This window comes from Centrocercus urophasianus, unplaced genomic scaffold, assembly GCF_019232065.1.
Source record: "Centrocercus urophasianus isolate 14NV4802_14NV808 unplaced genomic scaffold, USGS_Curo_1.0 seq_14, whole genome shotgun sequence".
Taxonomy (NCBI): Eukaryota; Metazoa; Chordata; class Aves; order Galliformes; family Phasianidae; genus Centrocercus; species Centrocercus urophasianus.
In genome coordinates, this window is record NW_024884586.1 from 6,185,707 (window position 1) to 6,204,943 (window position 19,237).

Below are 19,237 nucleotides of genomic sequence, written 5' to 3' on the forward strand. Positions count from 1 at the left end.
TTTTTTTGTTACCTTTAGCTGTGCTGAGATGCACTATTTTTTCCCCATTCCCCTGCACCGTTGTCTCCTTCCTGCCCATCTCTCCACATTCCCAAGGGAAACTGTGGGAATACTGGCACAGTAGTCACGGCTGCTCTTGCTTCTGAATGCAGGAAGGAGATGAATCCCACTCAAGATGACTCTTCCACATTTTCCTCTTACATGCCCATTGATGGCAAAGCCTCCATGAACCTCTGGTGCTCCAGCACTCTGATGAGTGAAGAAAGTGATGTAGCTGTGTGTTTGTGTTTCTCCTCTTTTATTTGTGAGCTGATATTGTTGCAGGTTGATGGATTGTTGTCTTGCCTTTCTCAGAGCCCAGCAAGGTGTTTGGTCTCAAGGCAGAATATGTTGCTATGACTTCTGTCAACTTAACCTGGACAGTGAATGACACAGCATCAGCCTCCTACACGTACAGGATAGAGGTTGCACGTGAAAGTCTAATTAACGAGACCACGTCAATAGTCACTGAAAGTATTGTAACCAGTTTAATCCCTGGGACCTCTTACAATTTCACGGTCTTTGCAGTAGCGGCTGATAATCAGACGGAAGGAGAAGGAGCATCTATAAGCCAAAATACAAGTAAGTGGCTGTTTCTTGCAGTTGTGTTGCTGATGGGTTGTGTTTTGTTGTGCAGCAGCTCTGCCTGTGTTCTGCCTACCTGCAGGAGCTCTGAGATATTGTTACAGGCAAAGGTGCTGCATGTTGCCTGCCTGCTGTCAGTGTGGGTACGAGTTTCATGGGATGTGTTTGCACAGAGTGTATTGTTTGGAAAGTGACTAAAGTGCTGCTGCTCCTGCTGTAACTCTCTTCTTGCTCTCCCTCTTCCTTTGTTCTGGAGCTGTTTTGAGGGGTCAGTTGTGGTTCTTTTTAGTCTCTTAAGCATGTTCTTTGGATTCACTGTTATTTCCTCTTTCATTATTTATCTGCTCTATGGTCACTTTCCACATGTACAGTGTTCGTAGCACTCTAACATACCTATCCAGTAAGGCCATGTGTAGCATTTCCATTATATGGTAGCACATCTGCATCCTTTGACCACATGTTCTTTTGTTTGTATGCACATTTGTCCATTTTTGGAGCTGCAAATGGTAGATGACCAGCTGAAATTTTTGTAAGAGGTATCTGTAAATCTCAGAGGGTGCTATGAATAACAAAGACTTATTTTTTTTATTTGTTGGCCACTAACCATTCTATGTAATTACACAGAGTTAGCATTTGTTTACAAGTCTAAGAATATTCTTGTTCAGTCGTTGAACAGTATTTGAAAGCTTTGCTGACTTTGATGAACAGCTATTCAACCTCATTTTTCTCAGTAAATTAATCTGCAGGGAGTTAATGCAGAAGGGGTCTGTGTATTTACAGTGTGCTAAACACACCTCGTCCACACTGTTTTTCTGTAGGCAATAGCTTCCTCTGTTTAGAACTAGGAAGGAATACCAACGTTTTACAAATTCTTATACACAGAAGAGCTTATGAACAGTCTACTTTTTCTTTGCTACTATACTTGACTTCTTCTTTTTTTTTCCCAGTTCCTTCCTCAGTGAGTTCATTTCAGTGTGAAGCAGTGGCTAATACATCTTACCTAATGCTGAAGTGGGACTGTCCTTATGGCGACTACTCTAGCTTTGATATCAAAATATTTAATGATACTTGGACAAAAAATGAACACAGTCAATTCTGTGGGAGAGAAGGCTCAGAAGAAAGCTTCATAACACAACCTTTAGATTATTACAAAACCTATACTGTTAATATTACAACTGTTTCAGAAGATTTAACAAGTCTTCCAGTGCAGATAATATGTAATACAAGCATTACAGGTAAGCATTAGGATCAGATAACAGAAGATATTTTGAGGACAAAAATATTAACTTTGCTATTTCAGAAGAAGAAACTTTATATATCAGCATATACATTTATTGATAAAGTATTACATTAATGCCAAGTCTATCTCATGCACCATAAGGGGTGATGACCAGGGAAATTCATGAATCAGATCATCTCAATTACCATCACATGGCATGTATAGGATAACAAGGTTATCATTACCCAGTCAGTATGAGTTTATGAAAGACAGGTCCTGCTTGTCTAGCCTGATTACCTTCTGTGATAAGATGACCTGCATAGTAGACAAGGGAAAGGATGTGGATGTTGTTTATTTGGGCTTTTCCAAAGCATCTGATACCATTTCTCACAGTATTCTCCTGGAAAATCTGTCTGCACATGGCTTGGATGGATGCACTGTCTGCTGGGTAAAAAGTAGGCTGGATGGCCAGTCCTGGGAGGTCATTGTGAATGTGAATCCTGTTAGTGACAAGTTGGATTCCCTAGGTCTCAGTATTAAGGGTAGTTTTTTGTAATTTTTATGTAGATGATCTTGATGAGATCAAGTGCACCTGTGGTAAGTTGTCAGTTGGGCAGGTAGAAAGGCTTTGCAGATGGATCTGGGTAGATTAAATTGAGGGACCACATCCAGTTACATGGCCTTCAATAAGGCTAAGTTCTGGGTGCTGCAGTTTCATCAGGACAACCCTATGCAGCAGTACAGTCTTGCAGAAGAGTGGCTGGAAGGCAGACTAGCAGAAAAGACCTGGAGGAGCTGGGCAATACATAGCATGGGAGTAGTAGTATGCCCAGGTGGCTCAGAAGACTGATGGCATACATGCCTGTGTCAAAAACAGCATGGTCAGCAGGAGTGCTGAGTACAGAGAGACTGGTGAATTTGCATCTTGAATACTGTGTTTGGCTTTGGAGCCCCTCAGTACAAGAGTTGCCAGAATACATTCAGAAAAGAACAACAAATCTGGAGAATGGCCTAATTTGAAAACAAGACATTTGGAGGAAATGGTGCAGTTTAGTCTGGAGAAGAAAGAGGGCTGCAGTGAGGAAGATGTCAGTCTCTTTTCTTAGGTGACAGGTAATAGGATTCATGGAAACAGCCTCAAGATGTGCCAGGGGAGGTGTAGGGGATCAGGGAGAATTTCTCAATGGAAAGGGTGATTAGGCTTTGGAACAGCCTTCCAAGGGAAGTGAGGAGTTGCTGTCCTTAGAGGTGTTTAAGAAATGTGTGAACATTGCAATGAGGGCCTTGGTTTGGTGATGGATTTGGTAGTTACATGAATGGTTAGGGTTGATGATCTTAGCAGTCTTTTCCAACCTAAATGATTCTGTTATAAATATGCATGCTATGAACAATGTCATTATAAGAACATTTTCTTGTTTGAAAAACTTATCTTTGTCTGTCATTGAAGTACTAAGAATATGCATATTTGTCTGTTTATAGATCCACCTGTTCCAAACGAAGCTCCTGTAGTCAAGGCAGTCAGTCACAACTCACTGACTGTTGAGTTTCCTGACTTTGAGTCAGTGAATGGACCATTAAAAGCTTATGCAGTAATGATCATAACTGAAGCAGGAGGTAAGTTGTTATAATATTGTCTCCCAGCTGCGTGAAATAACTTAATCAGACAGCATTTTATTAGGACAAAAAGTTTACTGTAGTGAATATTCTATGTTTTAGACTTTAAAGTAGATGTTCATAGAATCATAGAATCCTTAGAGTTGGAAGGGACCTCTGAGGGCCATCTATTCTAACTCCCTTGCAATGGACAGGGACACCACACTTAGATCAGGTTGCCCAGGCTCGATTCAGTTTTGTCTTGAATGTCTTCAGGGTTGGGGCATCAACCACATCTCCAGGCAACCTGTTCCAGTGCCTCACCACTCTCACTGTAAAGAGGCTTTTTCCTTATATCCTTATGTGTATGTTAAATGGAGAGAATAAAAGACTCAATGTTTTCAATCATCTTTCAGAAATGATGAGGTAAGTACGTTGCTTGAGGGAAGTAAGATCATTCCTTGTTTTCAGAAAGCCACTGTTTTCACTCTGCCTCATTTTCAGCCTAAGTTGTCCTTGTAGATGAGACTCTTAAGTATTACCACTGTGCTGTTGCTGCTACAAGACTGTAGAATCCTTTTCCCCAAGAAAATAATTTTCAGAATTAATAATATAAGCAGTTTCAAAATGTGGTTTGGTGTTTTTTTTTCTGCTTATAGGGAGAGAGAACTTTCCTTTTGACTTAAAACACTTTAACTGAGAAAGATTGGATGCAGGTGGAAGGCTTGAGTAACATTGTCAGCATTACTTGTAGAGAAAGCTACATAATAGTCTATAAGAATCACAACTTTAAAGGATCGAAGCTTCTATAATTGGTGAAAGTCTAGAGAGAAATCATAAAATAAAAGAACATAACTTTACAGTGTAGGTTCAGGTTGATCTTTTCATTTATTACTGCACGTTGAAGGAGTAGCACAACTGGTGGAGATAACTTTTCCCCAAGTAGATTGTGACATTTCTGCTTATCCTTTGTTTTAACAATGGAAATTCATCATGCAGCAATTTGTAGATCTTTCTTCTGTGGTTTTCCATATAATATATGTCCAAGAAATGCCCAGCTATCTATAGTATGAAAGTACAGAAAATTCCTATTTTTTCAGATGTGACTTGGCTGCCTTGGAGTTGCTGATTTGAATGTCAATATCTTACACACAGTGATAACTCTGCTTGTATTTTCAACCAGTCTTCTTTAGTCTTGATGATATTCAGTGTATTATTCCGTGTAGTTTTGACTGTAAAGAATTCAAGTAAGTGAAATTTGAAGATTTGTTTGAGAGAATTAGGGAAGAAAGATTCTGCATGTTTATGGAATCCAATCAGTGCTTTGGTAGGAGAAGAAAACATCCTTAAGGTCAAACGTAACTTCATTTTTTGGTGTTTGGATAGTATTAATGCATTTGAATTGTGTTTCTCTGTCTCAAAGCAGACATAATTACTTTTAGGATAAATAGAGGGGACTGTTCATTCTTTCGTATAAGCAAAAGATGGATAAGATACCCTAGAGTGATAACCAAGACATTCACAGAGAAGTGCAGATATAACTTGGGCTGTATGTCCTTTTGGAAAGAAGCTAGGGACCATGTACATCCTTTTGGAATGGAACTAGGAACCAGACAGGACATCACAAGTATTTACAGTGTTACTGAATATTCATTTCTAGGTGACTAAGTTAATTCCAATCTCAGTTGTTTTTACTGTGAAAAAATTAGTGCTTTCAGAGAGCTATGTTGTGCGTTGTTCTTACACAGCAACAATTACTAGGAGCTTTGCTATTGCTTGCAGTGCATGTCAGATCAAATTTTATCTATGCAGTGGTAGAAAACTTGCTTCTTCACTTTGTAATCTTTCAGAACCCCTTTACAACTTCTCCTTTTTAAGGATGAATTCAATGCTGTATCTGCTTCTAAAGGAGCTTTAGCTTTGTAAAGGCAATCAACAGAAAGCAATGTAAGCGAACTTCAATTATGTGGGGAAGATGTTTTTTCATAGCACTTGGAATATTTTTAGTCATTTTGTTTAATCTTGAGTTGTCAGACAACTGGTAGTTTGAGCTGTGTTGTCATCACTTACATCACACATCCCAGCTATAGAATCTGCCTCAAATTTCTGGGGTTCATCTTTCAACAGCAGGCACTGAACAAAGTGATGCTGTTCTGCAACTGGTATCCTGTTGATCACTGTTTGATTATATTATCCTGTTTTTCTGAGTCTTTTTGAAGAGAAACTGTTTTTCTCACTGATTGTTTTATCTGATCTGTCTCTATGGCAAGAGAAAACATAAAACTCCTTCATTTCTCAGGGTTTAGATGAAAAGACTATGTCAGACACAGCAAGATAGTAGAGGCCAGGATGAGTTTATCATCACCCTGAATTAAACTTGGTGCTGTTTGAATAGCATGATGTTATCAAGCTCAAATTGCTTTTTCTGTCCTTTTACTTATTTGTAGAGTATTCTCAACATTTGATATTTATTTGATAGAGTATGGACATAACTGACGTGCGTAGCAGAAGTTGTCCACAAATACACAGAATCCATCACTAACATGCCTTCACAGAGAAGCTTTATTGTGCGTGGGAGGAGTAAAACCAAAAGGAGATTAAATGAATGACACCAGAAAGTAGGGAAAGGCAGCCAAGTAAATTGCACTGCAGCAGAAGGAATTTCTGAGGCTGTGTGTTCCCTCAGTTTTTTGTTTCAGGCAGTGCTTGTGGAGCAATCAAAATTGTGGTTAATGTGACATGTTCTCCAACTGTGCTGGTGATCACAAAAATAGTGGGTTATGTGTACCACTTATATCCTTGTTTTTCCTGAAGGTTGTTGGCCTTCAAAGTCTGATTTGAGCTACACATACAACGATTTCAAGCAGAAGATGACAGCTACCTATGTGACATATGTCATAGACGTAGAGGAGATGACATCTTTCAATTCTCAGAATGGGCACAACATTGTTGACGTAGGCAAGGGAAGCACCATGTATGGCTATGAAAATGGACCGTTGATTCCTCTTCATTCGTACAGGTATTTATCTTGCTGCTATTGAAAGCAAGAAGATAATGAAGAAATCATAGATCTTGCTTATGGCTATTAAAACCATGTCATGTATGTGTTGTTTTTTTTCTCCCTTATTAACAGGGCAAGTGTTGCAGGTTTCACTAACATAAACTTTACTGTGGCCAACAAAATTATGGGAGAACAAAGTTACGTGTCGTTTTCACGGTGTTCCGAGGTGGTTTCATTACCCCAGGATCCAGGTATAGTTAATGTAGGATTGGCAGTTTTATATGTGCACAGTGTTTGGAGATAGGTTTCACAATAGGTTTTGTGATAGCGAAACACTAATTGATCTGCCTGTGTTGGGCTGTTCCTTTCTAGTTTTGAAGTGTCACTGCTCAGTAAAATCATATCTAACTAGTCTACAGGTGGCTTCTTTTTTTCCAAGTATGACTTCCAATATGGCAGTAACAAAAACCTGTGCTACTTATGGCATGCAAAACGTGATGACACTGTGTGACTTAGACTATTTTTCTAACAATTCTGTTAAATTACAAGTGGGTGTATCAGAACACAAATACTGATCCCTTGACTTATTTTTTTAATTAATTTGTCAATTTTGTCTTATTATTTCTTAATGAGCTTTCAGTACTGGTACTGCCAAAGGACACAGTGAAGAAGTTCCTTGTAGAGCAGAGTGTTTTTTGTCACTTGCTAGGTTCTCTTACAGTGTGTTGATTGATTTAGAGCACTGTCAAAGAGGTAAATAAGTGATGAGTAATACTTGTTCTCTTTTACAAGGTGTTATTGCTGGAGCTGTTATTGGATGCCTTTTAGCTATATTGGCTGTAGTAGCTATAGGGGGTTACATATTCTGGAGGAGGAGAAGGTAAAGTGTTCATTATTTTGTTTGCTGTGTTGAGGAATATCAGTGTGTCATTTCTGTATCTTAAAAAAAAAAAAAAAAAAAAAAAGGCCTCTCTTGCTCTGTTCCTGTTTTTATTTTATCTGCTTTCACCATTTAAAGTACATTCTATTTAAAATCTTTTTTTGTTACAGATCAGAGTTTTTGCATCAAATTAGATCAGTTACTTTGTTCAATCTATAGCTATGTCCAATGAGTTGAGAGCAGATTTGTTTAGCTCTTGGGAACTTGTGCATGCTTCTGAAGTTAGAAGTGAGCAAACATCAGATTGTTGTGCTAACAGACATTATATAATTGTATCACAGGTGCTTTTATTAGAAAATATTCAGTAACGGCTCTTCTTAATTGCTTGTTTATTTGTTGCTTGAACTTCTAATTCTGGAGTTTCCAAAAGCTGATTAGTTGTCTTAAGGTTTGAACTGGTCTCCCAGATTCTACAGAGGCTTTTTCCTGCTGCTGACTGTGTGATGCATCCCTTCTAAAGAGTTACCTGTAGGGTCTTTAGGCCATTTTTTCTTAGTTTCTGCACATGCTTGTTGTTAGGACACGTTTCCCTGTGTCCAGTAGCTATGGCACGTGTATCTTTTTTTCCAACTTCCACCTTCAGTACAACTGATACATCACTATTGAACATTAATGTTAGGGGTTCTGGGAGGAGTAGTGATTCAAGAGAGATGATGATGATGCAAATCCCTTGGATGCACTTTTTTTCAGCAAACCTGTGCTTTGTGTTCAGGCATTTTGCTCTGGTTCCAGTAAAAAGATACAGTTCCATTGTAAAACATTGGTGAAAGAATTACAAGGTATTTTAATTTCACAGCAGGTGTAAGGTTTGCCTCAGGAGTATTTTGTGCAGAGTGAGATGCCTTACAAGACACAGTTCTGAGCAGACACGTGAAATATATCATCAGAAATCTCATATGCTTTCCTTTAAATTCTCCTATGAGCATGTTGTGTTTTTCTCTTCTCATAGGAAAGATAAAAGAAATACTGAAGTGTCTTTTTCTCCAATTAAGTAAGTCTTTTTAAATGTTTTTTGAGCTCAAGTAATACATGCAAAACTTCCCTTGTACCCTAATGCTTGTTTTCTGTGCAGTTTCATGTGTGATTTTGCATGAAACCTGACTCAAGCCTGCAGACTGAAAATAATCAAATTGATAAGACTTAATGCTTGCTTCATGAATCAGCATTAGTTACACAAATACCCCATATAGTTTTGAAAAGTAGAATGTTTTCATGAAACACAAACCTCTGAACACACTGAGAAAACAAAACAGTCCAAGCTGTTGATAAAGGGCTTATAAGCAAAAATTTACACTGCGTCCCATACTTTCCTTTAGTTTATGGCTACTTTGAGCTGAGCTGATTCAGATGATGTGTAATGGTAGTAGCTGGCCATGGGAGGGTAACCACAACATATTGAAAATCAGGGCAGTACAATTGAACCAGGTTATTGGTTCATGCATCTATTTATTTTATGAAAAGACCTACCCTGAGCATCCCATTAAGTTTCACCAGTGTAACTTTGATAGTTAGAATAAAATATGCCAGAGAATGAGGCCAATCTGATGGAAGGGGAATACACACATAGCTGACCGACACCTTCTATCAGATCCTTTTCCTGAAGGATGCACCATTTTCTCCTTGGCCAGAACCGATCATTTAAATGCTCTGCCTTTATATCCTGTCTCCTGTAAATGCAGTTTGGTGGGTGCTACTAACAGTCATGCCTTTGTTCTTAGAATCGCGTAGTGAAATATACAACTGCATGTGTCTAATCAACCTTTTTTCTTTCCCTGCCTCGCTCTCCCCTGAAGAATAAAGAAGTAAGTAAACCATTTTTGTAATACATTCACTGGATTCATGACTTATTTACTTAGTATCAGTCACCAATACAAGACTTTTCTCATTTCAGATCAAAAATGATTAAAGTAGAGAACTTTGAGTCCTACTTTAAGAAGCAGCAAGCAGACTCCAACTGTGGTTTTGCTGAAGAGTATGAGGTGTGTGTCCTCACTGGGGAGAGCTTCTTGGCTAATATTTTTGGGAAGCAAATTAGCTTCCCTTTATAGTGTGTGATGTTTACTGAAGGGGAAGAGAAGAAGGGACCCTTGTTATAGACATCATTCAGCTGCATGCATAGCATTCCCTTACTTGATTCAGCTCTAAGTTTAGTTGAAGTGCATGATAAATACTTTACATCCTGAACCATTAAATCTGCCTCTGAGTTATAGCATGGCCTGTTGCTCGAAACTCTTGGCAAGAGCTCCAAAGCCCTTGCCCTAGTTGCATTACTGATGTTTGCACTGTGGGAATGTCATTTCATTTCTCTCCACTTTATTTCGTCGTTGTTGGGTTTTTTTCTATACAACAAGACCCATCTTTTACTAATAACAAGTTTCTTTAATGGATTATGTGTGACAGACCACGCATAATATGTTGAAGTAGATAATAATCATCAAAATATGCACAATCTTTATCGGTAACATAGATGATGTAGTGAACCCTCAGCAAGTTTGCTGGCAACACCAAGCTGAGCAGTGTGGTTGATACAGCAGAAGGAAGGGATGCCATCCAGAAGGGCCCTGATGAACTCGAAAGGTGGGCCCTTGTGAACCTAGTGAGGTTCAGCAAAGCTAAGTGCAAAGTTTTGCACTTGGGTTGAGGTAATCCCAGATATGTATACAAACTGGGAGGAGAACTCCTTGAGAGCAGCCCTGACAAGGACTTAGGGGTCTTGGTTGTTGACAAACTTGACATGAGCCAGCAGCATGCATTTGCAGCCTGGAAGGCCAATGGTACCGTGGGTCCCATCAGGAGAGGGATGGCCAGCGAGGTGAGGGAGGTGATTGTCTCCCTCTCTTCTGTCCTCGTGAGGCTGCAGATGGAGTACTGCGTCCAAGTCACACAGAAGGGGTGTGGAGCTTTTGAAGAGGGTTCAGAGGAGGGCCACAAAGATGGTCCAAGGGCTGGAGCACCTTTTCTATGAAGATAGCTCAATTGCTATGAAATGCAAAAGGCAGTAACCAACTGTTTGTGTTGTCGTTGAAGGATTTTGTGTTGTCAGGACTTCTCTTACGTAATTTTGTCTTTTCTCCTCCCTTGAAACTACCATTCTCCCTCTTTTCAGATGAAATTCTGTCCCTTTCATTGTATCTTGTAGGCTGGTGCTCCACCCTGCTCTCCTCCCAGATTTTGCTTTCTTCTTCGGTCCTTTCATAATGTAACTTGCTCTCTTTCTCCCTGTAATGCTTTCATACTGCATGCTAAATGAGGTCTTTGCCTTGGGTTAGAATCAGTTAATGCTGGTGTTGTGTATTTTTCCAAATTATTACTGGGTTCTTAAAGTCCATTTTTGGGCTTTAAACATGCTATCACTCCTCCATTCTGTATTAATCTCTTATCTGTGAACTTTGCTGCTGCCACCCTCCTGCTTTGTTTGTAAAAAGCTGATTGTTGTCATCATTTAGTCCAGTTTAACATGGCTGCTTTTACAACAAAGTCCAAGAGTGTTTGAAGTATTTGTCTGTTTCAGTTGTGTTTTATGTTTCCTAAACCAGAACCGGGTGCTCATGAATCTTTCTTTCCCTATAGGAACTCAAGTCTGCTGGTGTTCATCAGCCCAAATTTGCTGCTGAAATTCCTGAGAACAGAGGGAAAAATAGATACAACAATGTCTTACCATGTGAGCTACACTCTCGGGTTTTATGTCTTCTACTAGTTGAGATTTTAGTTGAAAACCCTTGGGTTTGGCTAATTTTGGTTTTAATCCCAGAGGTTTTGAAGAGGAATTAGTTTTGCCAGTGTCTAAATAAATGAATTCAGGCTGTTCTTTTCCTTGTATGATCATCCTGTATGAAGTCACTGGATGAGGACAGCTGAAGAGCTTTCCCTCAAAAATGTTCTTTAAAAGAACTTGCTCTTCTAATCATCTCATTTTCATATTTCATTTATGAGAAGCTTGCACTCCAGATCTATTGGAGTTATAAGAAATATTAAGATACTGCTCAGCTTTGAAAACTAATAACCTAAGCCCTGCCAAGCTGCAAAGGAAAGCTGCATCCCAGCAAAGGAAAGTGTTGAGGAAAAGCTGCAAGGGTAACAGTGAGTGCACTTAGCAGTGCTTCTAAGGAAAAACCTCGACTGCAATGGCATGGGAGAGGAATTACCTATTTTTCTGTAGTGACTCAAACTATAGTGAATTTTGGGCAATGTATGTGTATGTATGAAAACACAAACCATGTTTAGGAATCTGTTTAATATGCTGAATTTTTTAATTGTCCGGACATATTTTTTTCTGAAGACATTCATTATAACCTCTCAGTTATCACTACTTTAGATTCCTAAGGTTACGTTCTCGTTGTTAGAATGCACGTTGTTCCAGAGCACCTTCTATTTAGAAACCATGTTAGAACTGAAATGTTTTGCTGAAAAGTTTCCAGTGTTTATAATCTTATTTTCCTTTTCTCTCTGCAGATGATATTTCTCGTGTTAAACTTTCAAATCCAAGCTGTGCAACTGATGATTATATTAATGCAAACTATATGCCTGTAAGTTGCTTCATTGATTGAAGTTAAAAATGCACATTATTTTTGTGACGAGGGCTGAATAGATCATATGATGTATAACATCAGCTTTTAATGGCCCATTGGTGAAGGTTTGTGTATGTATACTTTTTTTCTTCCTAGGGATATAGCTCAAAGAAGGCATTTATTGCTGCACAAGGCCCTTTACCCAATACTATAGAAGACTTCTGGCGCATGATTTGGGAAAAGAATATCTACTCTATTGTCATGTTGACAAAATGTGTTGAGCAGGCCCGGGTATGGTATTTCTTTTTTTTTTTTTTTTTGTTGATTGGTTTGGGTTTATTCATTTCTTTTTAATATTAAAATGAATAGTTGTATCTCTTCTAATTTAGTTGTTTCCCTAATAAGCTGGGGGGTGGCTACTCTTATAAACAAGCATCCACTTCCTGGAAGCTTGTTTTCTGAATTAAATGAACCCATTTTTAAAATCTATTTTCCCTTGTACCTGCTGATGACCAGAAAAATAGATTGTCTCAGGTAGGTTGTGGAATCTCCATTTTTAAGGGTGGGTTCTTCTCTCTAAAGGATGATTATGGTAGATTTTCCTTCTCCCTTGGGATAGGCCATTAGGAAGGGTGAAGTACCTTCCAGTCCCACTTCAGAGGGGCATGTTATCTAAATCTAATAGTCAAGACCAAGTTGGAGTCTCAGGAAACTATCATGCCATGTCTTGCTGTTTTTTCTCTGTGCTTCATTTTTCTGTGCAATGTGTTGAACCTTTAAACTCTCTTCTTAGACGAAATGTGAGCAATATTGGCCAGACAAACAATCTAAGAGTTATGGTGACGTTATTGTGACAATGGTCTCGGAAGTTGTTCTTCCAGAATGGACAATAAGGGACTTCAATGTAGAAAACGTGAGTAGTTTGTCAGTTGTTAGTTGTATACAAGTATCTATAGAAGTGGTTTATTGTGTCAAGGGCTTCACATGCCAAGCAACACTGGAGTGACAGAATATAATAATTTCACAAAAACTTAATAAAAATGGAAGTTATCAGAGAGAAAAGAATAAGAGCAGTTGCAAAATCCAGCCTGCTATTGGTTGTCACCACTTGCCACATCAATGATCCTGCAGCTCCCTGAGACTTACCCCAGAATGCGTGCTTTATGCAGATACCTGAAATATTTCCCAAACAGTGTGACCAAACAATTAGCCCTATGAAGACCCATCTCTGTCAGCAAATGTAATGCAGAAGAGAAGATCTTGGAGTAAAGGGAAAATGAAATTATTGCAAAGTATTCTCTACTAAAATGGAAGGAAGAGAGGAATTGGAGTAACGTAGATAAAATTACTACACAATTTGTAATGGGCAATTTTAATGCAACCAAGTCTTGCGTAGTACTTATGACAGGAAGTGTTACTGTTTATCTTTTGAAGCACTTCTGTTTTCCTTTTTTCATTCTTGTTCCTCTAGGCTGACACACTGGAGAGCCACACAGTGCGTCAGTTCCATTTTACATCCTGGCCAGATCATGGAGTGCCAGAGACAACAGACCTGCTAATCAACTTTAGACATCTTGTTCATGAATACAGCAGTCAGAATCCTATTGACTCTCCTATTCTAGTGCACTGCAGGTAGGAAGAACGTATTCATGTTAGACATGCTTTCGTTGTGTGGAGTTTTAAGAACAGTTCTTTTTCAGTGTGATTTGAAATAAATGTGTCAAGTCTCTGCTATTTAAGGATACTCACCCTGCTGATTTGGAATATTTGTGTCATGCCTCAGAAACATGGCAGCGTTAAGTGTGGTGGCTGCTCTGAAAGTAATGCCTCGTATTTTATTATGTTGGGCCACAGCATCAAAGACAAATGTTGGTGGTATGGCAATAGAGGCTGAATCTTCCCACCTATATTCCATTACATTTTATTGCTGTGTGACAGGTGGCAGTAAAGGGGCAGTCTGACAAAATGGCATCTGACACTGAAGTGCAGTTGAAGCAAAAGTGTGGAATTGAATTCCTCCATGCAGAAAAAATGACACCCACTGAGTTTCACTAAAGCTTACTGAATGCTTATGGAGACCAACCAGTGGACATCAGCACAGTGAGGCAACAGATGGTGCATTTCAGCAGTGCTGATGGTGACAGTAGGTCACTTCTGCCGGTGCAAATTTTTACAAGTGCGGTGTGGAGGCTCTACTTCATCACTGGTGGAAATGCATAGCTAATAGTGATGACTGTGTTGAAGAATAGTAGCTGATAATTTGCTCTATCAAATACTGTTATTATGCTCTTTGTATCTGTTGTTGTTGTTTCAATGGAAATAAATAGGAGGCATTACTTTCAGAGTGGCTTATGTAGATAGCAATGACACAGTGTGAAATTTCATTAGAATGGGCTCTCTTTCCTAGCCTGGGAAATTTAGGTGAAAGAGTTGCCTTTTCAAGTGCTTTTATATGTGATCTTGTGCAAGCTGCAAGCTTGGAAGCCCAGAAGGATGTCCCTCCTCCCCTCTTGGTCATGGTAAAGACCATCTCTCTGGACTGAACAGTCCACACAGCCCACACTGACTTGGACACTTGTGCCATTGAAATAACAGAGAACATTTTGCTAACTTCATTTGCTTTTCATCAGACCACAGGTGAGCTGGTAGTTGAGAGAAAGCAGTAAATAACTTCTCTGTGTCCTTGCAGTGCTGGTGTTGGGAGGACAGGAACATTTATTGCCATTGACCGCCTGATTCAGCAGATTGAAATGGAGAATACTGTGGATGTGTATGGAGTGGTGTATGATCTTCGAATGCACCGACCTCTAATGGTGCAAACCGAGGTAAGACTACTTTTTATCCAGCGTCCTGTTTCTCAAATAGGCACATCTGTCCAGAAAAGGTAGATTCAAGATTGTAGCTCAAAACTACAGGATGATGAGACATTGTGGGGCAATCTGAAATCACCCTTATTTAAACTTCTCTCCTACCTGCCTCATTTCTTTCTACAAAAGTCCTTGCAGCCACGAGAGTTGTACTGAAGTTTGTAGATCTAAGCACTCTCATTACAGGGTAGTTTGAAGTACTGGCATTTTTAAATAGAATCATATCTTGAAAAAGATTTTTTCCAGCTTGTTCTACCTTTTTGAGTTTAATTCTGGCCTGTAGCTATGAGGATAACTTTAAGTGAAGGGGTCTTTGCATGCGTCTTTTTTGTTCTTCAGGAACATACATGTTCCTGTTGGAACTACTGCTTTCATCTGAAAACGTGTGTGGATTAACTCAAGTTGATTTGGAAAAGTCTGTAAAATCTTTGTGAAAATCTTTTAATGAGATGTTAAGAGAGGCAGTAAATACAATCCTAGTGTTTTTTTACTAGGGGTTGCTTAGATGATATCATGAGATCGTTTCTAGCTCCATTTCCTGTGTAATATACCTTTCAAAAACAAACTGTGTGATAACCTCCAGTGCAATGCATCCAAAAAGCAAAACTTAGATTCAGCAGCAGGATTACTTTCCAAATCAGTCATTTGCTAGAATTGTATTATTCTCTTTATTACTTTTCTCTCATAGGACCAATATGTCTTCCTAAACCAGTGCGTCATGGATATTATTAGATCACAGAAAGAGAAGAAAACAGACCTTATTTATCAAAACACAACAGCAATGGCAATCTATGAAAATTTCACACCTGGACCAGCTTTTGGGAAGGCTAATGGCTATCATGCGTAACCAGGACACAACGCAGTCTCCAGGAATTGCTGTCTGTGCATGAGAAAGGGAGATGTTCTTACATTTTCCAGGATTGTGTGCAGTGTCTCATGTCTGGTTTCTCCAGTTCTGTCCTCATATGAAGAAGTGATCTTCTGGAGGAAAAAACAAGACAATACTGGCAGGAGCCATGGATCGATAAAAAAGAAAAACTATTTAAAGTTAACAGAGGAATTCTGATTTTTCTTGGGAATTTAACAGTACTGATAGGTGAAATAGCATTTGCAGTACGAACAAGGAACTAGAATTTAAATATTAAAATAATAACACAAGCTTTTTATTACAATTTTATATGATTTCATTTACAGACAACAGGCTTGTGGGCTGTTTTAATATATTTAATTATAAGTTTTGGGAACATATTTTATCTGCTGTATCTGGTTACCTAGCTAATAGATATGTGCCTCTGTGATTTATTTTTTTTTCTGAATTTTCCTTTTTATTTAAAAAAGGAGTACAAACACCTCCTTCAAATGGACATTTGTACTTGGAAATTGTGCCTTTTCTAGTTGCTACTCTAGGAAAAAAAAAAAAACAAACAGCAGAGATTCTATTTTTGTACTGAAACTCTTGAAATGAGAACACAGATTTTTAAATAAGGCTTATGTCAAACTTAACTGTAGTTGCACTGTTGGCAGGACTCTCCAGAAGTTTGGAGGTGAGCTTTGTTTTTGCATTTCACCACAAATATCCCCTGCCTTAATGTTTCGGTGCCTCTGCTAGAGGAAAAGGAGTGTGATGTGTCACTCAGAGCTTTAACTGTAGTGAAAAACTGAGCAAGTGTGTACATGGATGTGTGTGCAGGGGTGTGTGTGGGTGTGTATGAAGGACAGAATAGCTCCTCCCTGTTCCTGGTTGATATTCCTGTTTTTATACAATGATGATTTATTTAAAGGTGCAATATATGATTTACTGAATAATGATTGCTCTATTCTAATAGAGTTTTACTCAGGTTCGTGTCTTTTTATCATTGTTGTTGTTTTTCCTCAGATGTATAAATCTGTGAAAATGCTGAACTAAGTTTCCAAGTGTCCAAGCGCTCCCAAACAGATTGACTGGCTTTACTGATACTACCAAAATGAATTGCACAAAATTCTGCTGTAAAGACCAATTTCTTGCTTGTTTTAGCCATTCAGAACTGAAGCACATCTTACCCACCTGCATCTCATTAATACAATGTAATTGTTTTATAGTTGTTTGCAATGTACTGCTGCTGTTATTTTAACTGGTCCTTTTGAAAACAGAACAAACGTGCGGAAAACCCAGAGTTGCTGATTTTGCAAGCCAAGGATTTGACGAGATTTATTTTGCTGGTACATGACTGCTAGACTTATGAAGGCATTACCAATGAAGGACTTCTGAAGTACTTTGGAGGGCATGTAGGTTTTTTTTGACCTTTGGATCATTGCACTGTTTGCATCGCAAAGGAATATGAAGTTTTGGAATAGCGCTATAGAAGAGCTATCAAGTGGTGAAAATCTTGTGAAGGGTTTAATAACCAGAGTCCCTGGAATTCTGCTGCTTTTTTTGTTTCTTTCTTTCTTAGTTTTTGGCAGAGTTGTCAGAAATAGCTCCTATACTTAGAATTCAGGAAAATCTAGGAATTCCTGGTGCAGAGCTGTAACGTTACAGGTAACCAGAGGAGCTCGACAACAGCGTGAAACTGTGGTATGTTGTGTGAGCAAATCTGGAGGACCAACCACAAAGTGCTTCAGCTTTTTTTCTCATAGCAGCCGCTTGTGGATTCTTGAATTTTTTTTTTCTTCCTTTTTTTTCTTTTTTTCTTTTTTTTTAAATCAACACGCAGACATAAATACCCACAAAAACAAGCCAGATCCATGAGGTTAGTGATCCTGCCTAACCCCACCCAAAATGGTGTTCCACATAGTGGATCTCAGAGCTCACATGACAAATAAGCCACTGGGACCAAAAAGAACCATTCCAAAGGAACTGGGAAGGCAGAAAGCCTGCCCCTTACAGTTACTTTATTTCTTTCTGTGGTCTAAATAGTACACATCTGTGCAGAGCACAGAGTCAGTATTCATTATTCCTCATCTCCAGGAGCTTGTCTGCTGCTTCAGAAGACCCCTCTTTTATACAGCATAGAAGAGGGGGGAGATGAATCCTAGTTTGGATCCTCCCTTTGTATTATGTTGCAGTGGAACCTATGAAAACTAACTAGAATAGGAAGTGTTTCTGCCTAGCCACCACCCAGATAGTCTTGCAGAAAATAGAAGTATCTAACCCATTGTTTTGATGTTGGAAACAGGTGCCAGAATTTCACTTGTCATCATCTGAGGGGTATCCATTTTTAATGCAATGGCATTCACTTCAACAATTCTGTGATTTAATTTTTTTTCCTGAAAGTGAATCGTTCTTGCAAGGGACTCAAGTTGAAACTAAACGACCTGCTGATCCCAAATAGAAGTGGAAAAAGTTGGTAAGGCTTAAAATGTTTTAAACAGAGTTGGATTTACTGTCAATGTGAGTAAGTTGGAAACACCTCATAGCATATGTCTGTGGGAAGAACAGGATTGCAGGTAATCCTCTACTAGGGATCTCTTGTGGATCCCTGTTGGCCAAGACTTGAATTCCTGCAGAATTTTTTTCACCGCATTCTGAAGTTCTCTGTGTTGCAATTGCTGTGACCTGTCTCTTCACCCAGTGTTTTCTCTTGCTGTTGCTTATCTACATCTATTCACTTTCCAGGCTCAAAGTTCCACTGTGTGGTAATTGCATCTCCTGCATTTCTTTTTCAGCCTTTTTCCCATTTGGGGCCTGCTTAAGAAGGGAAAAGTTGATGTGTTTCAAATAAGTGACTGTTAGTTAAATATCTTGAAATGATGTACAAATTTTATTGTTTTCATATTTGTTGTACAGGAAATTTCAGCACATGTCTAAAATGTTGTTTTTTTTAAATTTGATTTGTTTTTAAAAATATAAAAGTAACGATTAAAAAGCATCATCTGGAGCACTTCCTGTCATTTTTGCTTTCTTGGTTTTCTTTTCATTTTCTTTTGAAAGAAAACTAGTTTGCCAAGGTACCTGTATTGCATTTAGAAAGGCTTTGGAGTTGGTAAAGAAAGTGGGTGAAAAACCTCTGAGGTGGTGTTTGAGTTGTGTTGCATCACTTTCAAAGCCAAACAGCTCCCTAAACAAGTCAACAGGTCACTAAACTCTGTCACTAAGATTTAACTGGCAGGATCAGGACCCTGACCTTTCTCTGAACAAAGAGTTTGGTACCATGTAAAGGAACAAAGCCTTCATCCAAACTCCATCAGAAGTTTTCCATTCATAGAGATAACCTTTGGTGAGAGCCAGTGTTTCTAGCACTCAATTACTTCCAGAAAGGCACAGGATTACAAATGACCCAACTGTAGGTGCACACGAAACATCTGAGCTAAGTCCAGTTCTGTTAGAATTCTTAGTCTCCATTCCTGGTTGTCATCTGAATCGCTCCCAAGGAAAATCACATGCCTGAAGGGTGGTGCTGGCACTCAGCATCTTTCCAGTTCATCACAGGGTGCTGACGCTTACTGTAAGATCGTATGACCCTACATGGCAACTGTGCTGCTTTTTCTGAAATGACTGTGGTGAGA

The 19,237-nt window shown here is 38.9% G+C and overlaps 1 protein-coding gene across 2 annotated transcripts in view; it reads left to right on the forward strand.

Annotated features, from left to right (window-relative positions):
- Nucleotides 1–18,609, forward strand: part of PTPRJ (protein tyrosine phosphatase receptor type J) — a 62,518-nt gene extending 43,909 nt beyond the window's left edge. For both annotated transcript variants that reach the window (XM_042813631.1, XM_042813632.1), the window contains exons 4-19: nucleotides 355–621; nucleotides 1,572–1,859; nucleotides 3,323–3,457; nucleotides 6,251–6,455; nucleotides 6,570–6,688; nucleotides 7,230–7,317; nucleotides 8,327–8,368; nucleotides 9,171–9,179; nucleotides 9,269–9,356; nucleotides 10,948–11,038; nucleotides 11,830–11,903; nucleotides 12,042–12,176; nucleotides 12,679–12,798; nucleotides 13,357–13,517; nucleotides 14,575–14,710; nucleotides 15,441–18,609. In XM_042813631.1, coding sequence (XP_042669565.1) covers nucleotides 355–621; nucleotides 1,572–1,859; nucleotides 3,323–3,457; nucleotides 6,251–6,455; nucleotides 6,570–6,688; nucleotides 7,230–7,317; nucleotides 8,327–8,368; nucleotides 9,171–9,179; nucleotides 9,269–9,356; nucleotides 10,948–11,038; nucleotides 11,830–11,903; nucleotides 12,042–12,176; nucleotides 12,679–12,798; nucleotides 13,357–13,517; nucleotides 14,575–14,710; nucleotides 15,441–15,599 — 2,117 coding nt within the window. In that variant the 3' untranslated portion in view covers nucleotides 15,600–18,609. The remainder of the gene's footprint in view (nucleotides 1–354; nucleotides 622–1,571; nucleotides 1,860–3,322; nucleotides 3,458–6,250; nucleotides 6,456–6,569; nucleotides 6,689–7,229; nucleotides 7,318–8,326; nucleotides 8,369–9,170; nucleotides 9,180–9,268; nucleotides 9,357–10,947; nucleotides 11,039–11,829; nucleotides 11,904–12,041; nucleotides 12,177–12,678; nucleotides 12,799–13,356; nucleotides 13,518–14,574; nucleotides 14,711–15,440) is intronic.
- The last annotated feature ends 628 nt before the right edge of the window (nucleotides 18,610–19,237 follow it).